Source organism: Cheilinus undulatus, linkage group 12 (genome assembly GCF_018320785.1).
Source record: "Cheilinus undulatus linkage group 12, ASM1832078v1, whole genome shotgun sequence".
In the NCBI taxonomy this organism is placed as follows: domain Eukaryota; kingdom Metazoa; phylum Chordata; class Actinopteri; order Labriformes; family Labridae; genus Cheilinus; species Cheilinus undulatus.
In genome coordinates this window covers 10,199,246-10,211,774 of record NC_054876.1, presented here as the reverse complement: position 1 = coordinate 10,211,774, position 12,529 = coordinate 10,199,246, and the positions used below count along the sequence as shown (strand labels likewise).

At 40.6% G+C, this 12,529-nt stretch overlaps 1 protein-coding gene across 11 annotated transcripts in view; it reads left to right on the top strand.

The window, feature by feature from the left end:
- Positions 1 to 12,529, top strand: part of auts2a (activator of transcription and developmental regulator AUTS2 a) — a 656,715-nt gene that overhangs the window by 636,479 nt on the left and 7,707 nt on the right. For 9 of the 11 annotated variants that reach the window (XM_041801239.1, XM_041801244.1, XM_041801249.1 and 6 more), the window contains 7 exons: positions 403 to 698; positions 5,582 to 5,820; positions 6,843 to 6,887; positions 8,030 to 8,125; positions 8,243 to 8,314; positions 11,266 to 11,295; positions 11,988 to 12,059. In XM_041801239.1, the coding sequence (XP_041657173.1) occupies positions 403 to 698; positions 5,582 to 5,820; positions 6,843 to 6,887; positions 8,030 to 8,125; positions 8,243 to 8,314; positions 11,266 to 11,295; positions 11,988 to 12,059 (850 nt within the window). The remainder of the gene's footprint in view (positions 1 to 402; positions 699 to 5,581; positions 5,821 to 6,842; positions 6,888 to 8,029; positions 8,126 to 8,242; positions 8,315 to 11,265; positions 11,296 to 11,987; positions 12,060 to 12,529) is intronic. The other 2 variants (XM_041801245.1, XM_041801247.1) reach the window with 2 other exon arrangements.

The window sequence follows — 12,529 nt, the reverse complement described above, 5'->3', positions numbered from 1 at the left end:
TTTGCTTACACATGCACGCACACCCTCTCTGCCTCTCATCCCATTTCCGATGCACATGTTCACTACCTGGCTCTGGAGGAAGTGCCTTAACAGAGGCTGTTCAAAGACAGATGCTCGTTCTGTTCTGCTTGCCAGCGGTGGTTTATTTGCATGCGCGGGTGTTGTGAATGTGGTGTTTTTCACGGATCATGTTTGCCCTGGATTCTGTGAAGCACCAGGGAGAGGCAGGGAGGCGTTTGTAAATGGAGGACAGTCGGGGTGTGAAAACACTGTGCTGGGAATTGAGCGTCAGAGCAGATGGAGACGAGGGGATGTGGAGGAACAAGTGTTAATTTTCTCTGATCACGCCTGGCTTAACCTGGCTCCTTTCTCAATCTCTCGCTTTTTTCTCTTTCTTTACAGCAGCAGCAGGAGCAGCACCCCAGGCACCAAGCCCCACGGGCCCCCTGCTCCCTCCTTGCACCTCCCCCACCACCCGCCTCCTCCTGTGGCGGCCGCGGCAGCAGCCTCCCCTTTTCCCCTGCCCTTGGCGGCTAACCAGAGTGGCCCCCACAGCTTCCCCCCTGCCTTGCAGTCCTCGCCGCATCCTCATCACCCCAATATGTTCGCTCCTCCAGCGGCCTTGCCTCCACCACCACCACTAACGTCTAGCACCCTGCCAGTACCCGGACATCCTGCTGCTGGGAGTGCCTACTCAGGTAAACATCCATAGCTGGAGACCAAACCCACAACTGTCTGATTGCGGAACGACTGACTCTATGTACTGAGCCACATTTACCCAAAGTTCCAATTACTCTCACATGAAACATCTTATTTGCTTCAAATCTCGCATGCATGATCAGGGGCTTCCCTTCACCACTTTTATTTCCTGGATTTGATTTAGCACCACCTACTCTGAAAAACTCTGTAAAGCCTGTAACACCTCTTAAAAAGTTCAGTCCTGCCATGATCACTTCTACATTTTAGAATCCTTCTAAGTCATTCTGCCCCCTACTGTTGATGGCCAGCACTACATCATATACAAAGTACAATGTGCTCATTATTTTACATTCTCCCAGGGTGATCTGCAGTACTGTGCAGAACTTTTAAGTATGTTTGGGCCAAAAATTGGGACTGAAATATTACCAGGGGCATGGGAAAATAATCTGTTGTTGAAATAACAAAGTCCACACTTTTAGGATACAGTAAGGGGTGGATGTGGGGAATAATCATGGCCTAGGGTACTGTCTGGACATGTAGTTGGGTTTCCATTAGTCCCTAGTCATGCTGTGGATGTTCCAAGGATCACCAAACCACCAGTGGTCTCCAGGTGTATTACCAGTTGTGAAAAGGCTTGGACAAAAAAAATTTTGACCTTGGCTGCCGAGCAATACATATGTGTCAACATGTGTCTGCACTGACTCTGGCTGCTTTCCCCCCTCCTCTCTGTTTAGTTTGGCATATAAGGTCCCATGATGAATCCCGTACATGCCTGTAATTTATGTACATGAAGGTACATGGCCTGCTGCAGCATACTGGACAGTTTGCAAACACCCAGTGGTTGCTACACATCTCCCACCCTGACAATGCACCAGGGTGTGAATTAATTAATTGCTACCTGCAGCTTTAGTCTTCTCATTTAAAATCTGCACAGGTATTAAGCAGCAGTGCATTTATTTTACACCGTGGTGATTAATTACATATCTCTCTGTTGATCACATGAGGCCTGAACTGGTGCGGCCAAGCTTTGTAATGCAGCCACACTCATATATCTCCCCTCTCTGTCTTTAACTAATCAAAATCAAGAGCAGATCAGTTTGGCTTCTTATCGAGGTTAACATTTCAAAGACTAGCTCTACTTTGAACATCAGATGATGGCTCTTTGGTATTCTTTTTACATTTCCTTTGTAAGACTTCCTTGAATAGTAGTAAACACAAAGCAATTTAAAACAGATTTAACTGTCATAACATGGTAAGTAGAAATACCCAAGGCAAATTCAGTAACCGAGCCACTGAGAACACAGGCCCTTAATCTCAAATTTCCTTCTTTTTTGCTGTTGTCTTGTGGTTTATGATAATCTGATCTGTCATGTTGATATTTACCATTTTGTTGCTCTCTGCAAAAGTCTGCAGAAGCAGCCTATGATATAATCAGCTATAAGAACTGGTCTGCCATTTGCAGAGAAGATAATGAAAGATTTTACATCTCTAATAATGTAGAATAAATGGATAAACTAGGAGATTTAAATGTTAAATTTGTTCTATGGACCACGAGAAACATATGATTATTGTCGTCTCTTGACAAAGTGTTGCATTTTATTGGTGATAACACTGGCGCAGACTGCTGGAGGGTCTTAAATCCACTCTTACCCACTAGGAGGGCTCTTAATGTGGTTGCCCCTTAATGAGCAGACAGACAGAGTTGAAGTGCATATGAAGATGCTAAAGGGCTTTAGAAGGGTCCTTTATTTAAACTGTTGTTGTATCAGGTTGCCAAGACTGTCCAGACATCTGAGAAGTGTACGAGAAATAATTTGAGAGCAGAGTTTGATTTGAAGTATTTGATTTGTAGAGACAGATGGGCCAGGGTTACTGTGGTAATCATTTAAAGAAACAAACAACAAGATAATCCACATGTCCTGCATGCCCAAGGTTTTGTATGTTTACAGTCGTGGGGACAGCTCCAGTTCACACTCGTGCTCTGATTGATCGACTGTCCACACACCAGTAATATCCCCCAGCATGAGGAGTTACATTTCAGAAGCCAATACAGACGCCGTGCACTTTTCCTCACAGTGCTCTCAAGCTAAATGTCAGGGTCAGCATGGGAAGAGGAGGAGGAGGGGGAGCAGCGTTCCCAGAACTTCCATTTTCACCTGGAATGGTGTTCATGTGCGAGAAATCAATGTGGTCAATATGGAACGGAGCAACTGGATTTTGCTCAAAAGATACTAATGAAATTTTTATGAAGAGCAAATTCCACCTCCCACCCCTGGCCCAATAAAGCCTGGAATTAATGCAGAAAATATTGTAGTGAGTCACGGCAGAATAGGAAGGATAAGGTTACTCTGGAGGAGATGTAATCTCTCAGGGCAGGTTCTGTTGGATTTAGAAGAAAAGCTGGTGATTACTTGAAATCCATTCTTTCTCCACAGGGCTGCACAGAGGTTATTAGAACAACAGATGTTGTTGTCTCAGAGGGGCTGTAGTGTATCAAATCACAGCGTTTGACAGCTCCAGCAGTCAGGCAGCTCTAATCAGCCTGAGCCTTTCCTAAATTCAAAATGACATGCTGAAAATTAGAGCCATTTCCTGGATGTTTCTTTTTTTTTACTTTGACATGGCTTTCTGTTTGATGACATACTTTGTTCTCACATTGGGAGTTAAGGGTCCTTCAAGCTGTTTCTGAAGCACTTCTGATAGAAGAAATACTTCAGTTTCAAGGCAAAAATAAAGATGTCAAAATGTAGCATTTTCTTGTAGAATTAATCCTCTCATGCACTGCCAAGAAAAAATGTGAATGACAGTAAAAACCTATTAACACGAAGGTCCCTGGGAGAAAACTATAGGCTGTAAATATAAAGGGATGTTGCCTCTAGCTTGAATACTAAAGCAAACAGTTTCAGGTGCCTTAAACCTGCAGTCTTTAAATGCCCAACAGGAGGTAAAACCTGTACAGTAGCAGGAATTTAGATGAGAAAAAGTCAACCAAAGTTCTCAGCTGATTACCTCTGACATTATTTTTGGAATAAGTCTCAATTTCTGGACTCATTAATAAAGGATTGTTTTGGAATTTCAGTCCCCTTTTGTTTAAATTCAAAACCACAATAAGATTTAGAGCTCACCTTTTAAAAATTTAGCTTCTACACTCAGAGACTGTATAAAACATGGACATACACTCTTTTAAGTCTTCTTTGGTTTATGAGTTTAAAGCCAGACAATTGCTGTAGCCTACCTGAACCCAGGGTTCAGTTATCTACTAACAGGAAAATGGAGGAGCTGAACTGGGCCATAATCCTCTTGGCACCTGTCAGTCAAATTAATCCAGGTCTGCATCTCTAGTCCATTGTGAGCACCAGATACTCCCCCTAAACACTTCTCTGCATGGCAAATTTTATGCCACTCCCTGACCCTGTCACAACATTTCCTGCTTGTTTGAGACAATGCAGAACTAATATTTTGGATGTCTGCAAGTAGATTTGACTAGTTGTATCCTTATCTGCAGCCATTTATCTCACATCAGAGTACCATTTATGTCCGTAGACTTAAAACAGAGACTGGCAGTCATCAGTGCTACTCAGCAGACCAGTCACAGGGCTTGCAGTCTGCATCATTTTGATATATAGTTCCATTTTTGAGGATGTGCACATAGCCTGTGTGCATAGGTCTCTGCATAGTCGATTCAGGGCAATGTGGATATACGGTGTAGCTTTGAAACAGAAGCAGGCTTTAGACTGCCCTTCATTATGCAAATTTAGTCATAAATAGTAGGCTTAGTAAAATCAAAGCAGAGGCAAATTAATCAAACACTAAGTTTTTGCCAATAAAGAAATTAGAAGAAGCTATACAAACAAAAATATTTTTTGTTTAACGTTGTAAACATGTTTACTTTTACTGTAAAAGTAGAATATTTAGCACGGATGCTAATGGAGATTACTTGGTGTCTGCAGCCAGCCTCAAGTGGACACTCAAAGAACTTAAGTTTTTGGGGGGTTTTGCATAAGCTTCCTAAAAATACTCATTTACAGCAGGGATGCACACAATTATCAGACTTCAAAGTTAAATTTGGATATCAACTTAGCTGGTGCAAGGTTAAACTATTTGTCTATCATTTTTTAAAATATAAATACAGTCATGGGGCGCCTCCTCTATCAAATAAAGGCATAAAAATGCCCAAAAATAAACCTTAAAAAAAAAAAAAAATATATATATATATATATATATATATATATATATATATATATATATATATATATATATAGTCCTAAAATCCTGGTCAAATGCTCTTTTAAAACCTCCCACTACTAGTACCTGCTGCAGCTTTGGTGAATAGCTGCTGCATTCCTGCTAGAGCTTTCTACATGAGCAGCTTAGCAGTTAGCATTTCAGTGGAACAATGTGGCTGTATTTTGATCTAGAAAATTAAAATAAACTCATATGTTGGCTGTAGAGGGTTGTACTCATGTATAACTACCCAACCGAGATGATGAGTAACCACATTAAGTGATATTAATCTTCAAAGAGAAACAGTGGCTGGTGGAGCTAGTTGCTAACTTTAGCCACACTCTACTTAAAAAACATTTTCTGAATATTTTTTCTACATTTAACAAGTTGTAAAACTCTTTTTTTTTGTTTTACTGGATAAGAAAAAAGTCACTTAGAACTTTAATTAATTCACATTTCTTAAAATTTAAGATAGCAAAAATGGCCGTAATAAAAGTATTCACAAATTGTACGCCTAAGGTAATATTACATTATAACCCCTGTGGCCTTGTAAATTTAAATGTTTGTTTTTTGATAAGGTTAAAAACTCTTAAATGTCACTTTCACTTTCTTGAGAAATCCCTGTCCTAACTGATTCTTCTGTCTTTTTCTTCTCCAGAGCAAGACCTTCTGCGTCAGGAGCTCAACACCCGTTTCCTGGCCTCTCAGAGCGCCGACCGCGGCGCCTCACTTGGCCCTCCTCCCTACCTGCGCACCGAGTTCCACCAGCATCAGCATCAGCACCAGCATCAGCACCAACACACCCACCAGCACACCCACCAGCACACCTTCACGCCATTCCCCCACGCCATCATGCCCACCCCAGCACCGCCCATGGTGCGTAACCCTGCCAGAAATGTGAGGATAAGTAGAACACACCTGAGTTGGGTTGGGAATGGGGAACTTTTCATTTAAATGTCTTCTTCTAATGACTTTTAAATGTGTGTAAGAGTGGGCGGGTCTGGCACTGAGACAGTTTTCACTTTTGTAGTTGTGAATGTGGAGATTTTACACAGTTGGGCATGTGCGTGAGCAGTATGCAGCTCTATGGACTTGTGGTTTTTCTGTGGCAGTCTTTCAACGATGACCATGTGTGTCCGTCCACGCCACAATGATGCCTTTATTCTCCCAGAAAGCCTTTCAAGTGTTTTCTCTGGCAAACTCTTGGACTCTAGACTTGAGTCGCTGCTATTTTCTAAATTGGCAATAACTTGCCCAAAGCATGTTGACTTCAGAGCCAGCTTTCAGAGCATAATACGCTTAATTCATTCTGAATTTAATGACATCATTTGGGTCCCGTTTGGGGGTTTTCATTACTGGCAAATGCTTTGCGTTAAGAGCTCCGCTGTTTGTCAGGGGAGACCACAGGCAATGGGGTGGCTGGACCTAAAACTCTTACACACCCAGACTCACACACATATATTCCTAACTGCCTGGCCCGTAGAGAGTTCACTTGGCTCTGATGATGCCTCAAAGGCAGCATGGCGAGGCCTCTGACAGCTAATGAGGCCATAAAAAGCCTCTTTATGGCTGCAGTGTTTAGTCTTGACTGGGGAAATGTTCGCCCTGAGCCCGCGCTGCACCACTAAAAGGAAACCAAATGAGACACAGAACCCACGCTAGTTTACTAAGTCTTCAGATGATCACACAAAGGGGAGGATGAAAACAGGCTGGTTTGGGAAGCGGTTGAACTTTGAATCTCGGTTGACATCTTAAATCTTTATCCCTGTTTTTAGCCCTTAAATACAGCTTGTGATGCATTTGTGTCAGCCTGATGTGACCCTGAAAGAGCCCAACCCTGTTCTTGTACACATATATGATAAAAATCATCATGTTTTCTCTCCATTTCTGTACTTAGCTGTGTTTTATTTCTCCCACAGTTTGACAAATACCCCACAAAAGTTGACCCCTTCTACAGACACAGTGTGAGTTTCCATACCGTGTACTATTTGCCTGCAAAGCACTTGCTCATTATGCCATTTCAGCCCATGCAAGTTAATGTTTTAGCTCTGAGAGAGTGTGTATACATGAGAGATTTCATGCAATCGTTCATCTGCATCCTAATGGAGACTGTAAGCGTCCTAGCTGTACCATTTCACCCTTCAGCCGCTGCAAATGTTGTGATTAATGAAACTGTGCTGCATTCTCAAACCACAGAGCACAAGATTTATTGTGCATGCATGTTACAGTGAAATTGCTGTGCATTGAAATTAACACAGGAGGAGATTTGCTGTATTACTGAAAACACTGCGTTACTCTCAGAGGAATACTTCATCTTTGAATTGCCTAGCGCACTTCATTTGTATTTGTCTGCTACCAGACAAATATTACCTACCAAAGGGACTTATTTCCACAATTCAGACATCTTTTATGTGTATTTTCTCCTCCTAAGAGCTCTAAGGAAGATTTTAACCTCATAAAAATCATGTAGATGTTGCAGAATGTTGCTCGTTTGTTTATTCAGTGCTCCATCTAATCACAGTCTTTCCTTATCGTTATTATGAAAGCAGTAAATACCCTGCAGCCATTTCCTCTCCGTGAAATAAACTGATTTCTTAAAAACATGATGCATAGGGAATCATAAGTTGCATTTTAAACCACACAGCGTATCCTCCAGCTTTTCTAATAACTCATTGTGGCAGCCCAAGTTTAAATAATTTCTAATACACGTCTGTGATTAAAGCAAAAAGAGGAACAAGAAAAGCGCTCTCTACATCTGCTAAGGCAAATATGATTGACAAGAACAATTACACGGAGTAGTATTTCTCCACTGGTTAATTTTATGGAGGCCTTGAGCTCTTGTTTGGTTTACATGTGTTTTGCTTGTATTACAACATCTTAGTTTTCATATCAAAGGAGTGTTTTTCCTTGCTTAAATCCACCGGGAATAAGCAGTTAAATATTTTTTAACACGCAGTTTGTGAAACATGAAGGCAATTCCTCTTCTAAGCAGTCTCGGAAAAATGTGTTTGTTCCATCTCCATGAAGCTGTTGTCCTGCATTTCACTAACAGACCGAACCATCCTCACACCTTCTCTTTCCTTTTTTTTTTTTTTCCTTTCCACAGCTCTTCCACTCGTACCCACCGGCCATGTCTGGCCTTCCCCCCGTCATCCCTCCAACCGGGCCCTTCGGCTCGCTGCAGGGCGCCTTCCAGCCCAAGGTAAGACCCGCGGGGACTCCAGCGCACGCCCACGTTCTGAAAAACAGAGATATACAAACTGAAAATAGGAGTTATTTACAGAAAGTGTTATTTCTATCTGTGTCTGCTGCTCTGTAGACCTCCAATCCACTCGATGTGTCCACGAGACCTGGAGCCGTCCCACACACGTTCTTACAGAAGGACCCAAGGGTGAGTGCGCACACTCACTAGGAAACAACACTCACAGTGCTGAGCTAAACTTTAGACCTTCTGTATGTGTTGCAGAAGCCCGCAAGTCATCACACAGAGGTTTTCAACAAAATTATGTCAATGCAGAATATTCATATGCAGTTAGTAGTAAGGCCTGTGTTGTCTTCTAACTAAGCTACTGATTCAAACAATAAACAGTAGCTTTAGCTCAGCCAGTAAGGCAGGTTTCCCATTTATGGAGAATACAGAGTCTATAGACTGATAGAACCAGCTACAAGTTCAGCCTCAGCCTTTCCCACCCTCTCCTCTCCATGTTCCTAACTCATTTTGGCTGCCCCATAAATACAGGCAAAAATACCCCCATACATAATCTGTAGATTTAAAACATTGTTACAGGACAGGTGCTCTAAGGTGGTGCAGTAATTGCACAGTTGCCTTAGAACAAGACGGTTCATGGTTCTAATCCCTGTCAGACAGTGAGATTGCATGCTTGCATTCCCTTAAGGTACCCCAATTGCGCCCATCATCCAACAGCATGCTCATTAGGCCAATTGTTGGCTCTAAATTGCCCGTAGATGTGATAGTGATGGCTTGTTTGTCTCTATATGTCCTCCCTGTGATTGGCAGGTGAGAGTCAAGGCACACATTTTCAGAAATTTTTTAACCACTCAGACTTATAAAATGAAAAATTGGCCTTATCTACCAACTGTTTTTAAGAATACATTTTTCTTGTTCTGCTGGTTTAGCTCAGTTGGTAGAACAGGGAACCGTACACAGAGGCTATGGTCCTTAAAGCACTGGGTGCAGGATTGATTCCCAGCCTTGTAGCTTTTTGGTGCACGTCCAGCCACTCTTTCTCTCCATATTTTCTGTGTCACTTCAGCTGTCCTTTCTTAATAAATACCAAAGAAAACCAATAGCATAATCTAAAAGAATATTAAGAAATTTATTCTAAAACCCATAGAATTAATTATTTAAATATGACCATGTTTTAATGTAACCGTGCAATGTTTGAGCTTAACAAAAATGATTAATAACGAATAAAAACATAGCACTTTATTCAGATTTTTTTCCTAAAAAATAATTTAAAATAATTTACATTTAAATTCACACATAGGTATTGAAAAGTGATAACCCTTTAAAACCTGACCTCAAATAAAACCCATAAAATTCTAATTTTTTGGACCTGAAATGATAATTTAACCTTCTACCAAAACCCAAAGAAAAAAAGGAAAATTGCAATAGAAGTTCACATATATTTTCTGTATTACATTTATTACATTTGGCTTTTTTGGCAACCGATAATTTTTTTTTATATCATTTATTTGATTGTTTACAAAAGATTTTTAAATACTTCATTGATCATGTTCATTAGATAGAAGTCTCATAAAAGTATGTATCAAACATGATACAATGGGATTTAAGGGGTTAAATTGATGTTTCATCATTGATCAGCATCCCTTTTCATAATAATAAATAAAATAATAATACATCAAACTTATGTAGTGCTTTTTTGGACACTCAAAGACGCTTCACAAGTCATCTAGAGTGCATTCCTTTTTCCTTCCTGTCACAGTGTTGTTTAAGCTGTTCGCTCCTGTGTGAATTCTGTATTTGCAAACAGCCCTGTGGTTTCATGCCCTTATATGGGCATAAAAGAACCATTCGTTCATGCTAATTGGCAAAAATATGCTTGAATTTAGTTATTAGTTTATTTGACAGGGGCCATGCACAACACAACTATTTAGCCAGAGTAAGCTTTTAAGCTAATTTATATCTGCGGTCCCTGGGCAGGAAGATATCAAAAACATACAATACAAACAATGAAAACAACCTGAAAACAATTTAAAAAATGACATCACCGATGTCAACCCTTTAAAATACATTTTATTCTTTTTAGGATTGCTGCATGCAGACATTTAAAATCAGTGATTACATGACTGGACTTCTATGAGCCATGCTTTCAGTTTTGTTTTAAAAACATTGAGGCTTGTGTAGCATTGGAGCTGAGTTCCACTTTTCCGCTGATCTGACTGAAAATGCAGAATGTTCAAATGCAGTTTTCCTAAGTTTAAAGTTTAAGTGAACAGTCACCTCTTGCTGATGCCCTGGTCACCCTAAGATTGTTCCTGCAGAGTGACACACATCATTTAAGTAATAACTAATTTATACATCAGACACATGTCTGCATGACAAAGAAAACTGTCAAAGATAATCTAGTTATACTTCTTAATGATGTTGCAGTAGTGGTACCTTGGTTTTTTACCAGGAGTTTTCAGACGTTGTTTGTAGGGGGTCACTCCAGCATGGGGCAGCCATAGGCTCCAAGCTTAAAAGCACATGGCATTCACCAATTTAAGAACAAAGGTGCAACTAGTTCAGGAGTTTAAGAGCACATCATGGATCATCTGTAATGCAATAAAAATCTGTAATGCAATAAGAAAAACATTGAAGAAGAGTCTGTTCATATGCAAGTAAAGAGCTTTAACTTTAAGATTTAAAGCTTTATACATAGTGGTCTGTAGCTGCTTTTATACTGTTAAACTCTGCAAGCCAAGGGTCATGTTTCAGCTCAATACTTATATTTATTTTGTAAGATTTGAAAATTAGGAGAGAGGCAGTCTAAAATAAAGGATTGGGGTAGGGGTGACTGCAGTCCTGATGTTTTTCCCTGAAACTCAGTCAAGAAATCTCCATTTAATGGTCTCTAAATGTAGAATTAGCAGTGGAAGGGCTGCTGTAAGGTGGACATGCTCTCTACTCAGAGGGTCACACAGAGGGACCTCAGTTAAACACAACCATGCTTTAATTACTCCTGAAATGCCTAAATTTAAAGGGAAATGTTAACATTTTAATTGAGTTCATAATGAATACCGCACACTGAGACTAATTAGAGCTGATTTGATTGACGGTAAAATAACTGCTTTTTTTCTCCTCTCTCCCTCCTGTAGCTAACGGATCCATTTCGGCCCATCCTCAGGGTGAGTGCTCGCTGCCTGCTGAGTCTCCTGCACACACACCTCTCTCTAACACAAACACACACCCACACACACACACAATTATAGCCATATTGCTATAAAGGGGGTTTAGCTAATGGAGTAGATAGTGTCTGTAATTAAATGAGTGCTGCTCTTGGAGGCTGAGTGTACAAGTTTATACCACAACAAAGCTCATTTTGTAGAGCAGCTGAGCCTCAGCATGTGGAAATAATATCATCAGACTTAACACACACATTAATTTATTTAATCTTTACAGTCTTTAGTGTTTAAAGAGTACCAATTAAATCACAGCTATAATTACTTTACCTCTGCCTTGTTGCTTACAGCCATCATAAATCAATCTTTAAACAAAATGCAATTAACAGAGGCTACAGATTTTTACATGTAAGGGACTGAATGACTGATCCTGTATGTTCAAGAAGTTTTTAAGTAAAAGGAGTGGATGGCTCCAGCTTTAGTCATGGTTCAAGACCTTCTTGCATCAACAAATAGCATTGGTGGCCTTGTTTATTCGCCCCTAACTGTGCATATAAAAGAGCTTTTAAACAGTTGGATGAAAAATATAACACACTGAAGCTGACATTTATCGGTCACTATATTCACTGGTCCTGTTTATTCCCTTTGTGTTGCTCTTGTCTGAGAATAACAATGTGTTTCTTCTCTTGTATCTACAGAAACCAGGGAAGTGGTGTGCCATGCATGTCCACATTGCCTGGCAGACTTACCACCACCAACAGAAAGTGAAGGTGAGGACTCACCTGACTCCTCTCTCTCCCTCTCTCTCTCTCTCTCTCCCTCTCTCTCTCTCTCTCTCTTTCTCTTTCTCTCTCTATCTCCCTCCCTCTTTGCTCTTTGAGCCGTGTAACACAGCAGGAAGTTAACTGTGCCCTAATTCCCACTGGTTTATCTAAATTTGCTGTTTTGCCGTTCAAGTAATGATGCAATATGTGCACAGTGCAAAAGCACACAAACTGTGTATGTATTTAAATGTTTACTAAAATGTTGCTGAACCTTTCAGTGGATCCCTTTTCCTGAGTTTGTTGAATTTTTCAGCAGCTTTGAAAAGCTCCTCCACTTTCCTTGTGCAGAGCGTTACACCGGCTGACACCAGCCTGATTTATTTTTCATAGTTTAATATTTTAACTAAACTTCATTTTGTCACAGTTCCCGTGTGAACACAGTTCAGACTTAAACCTTGCTTGGAATATCTGAGGAG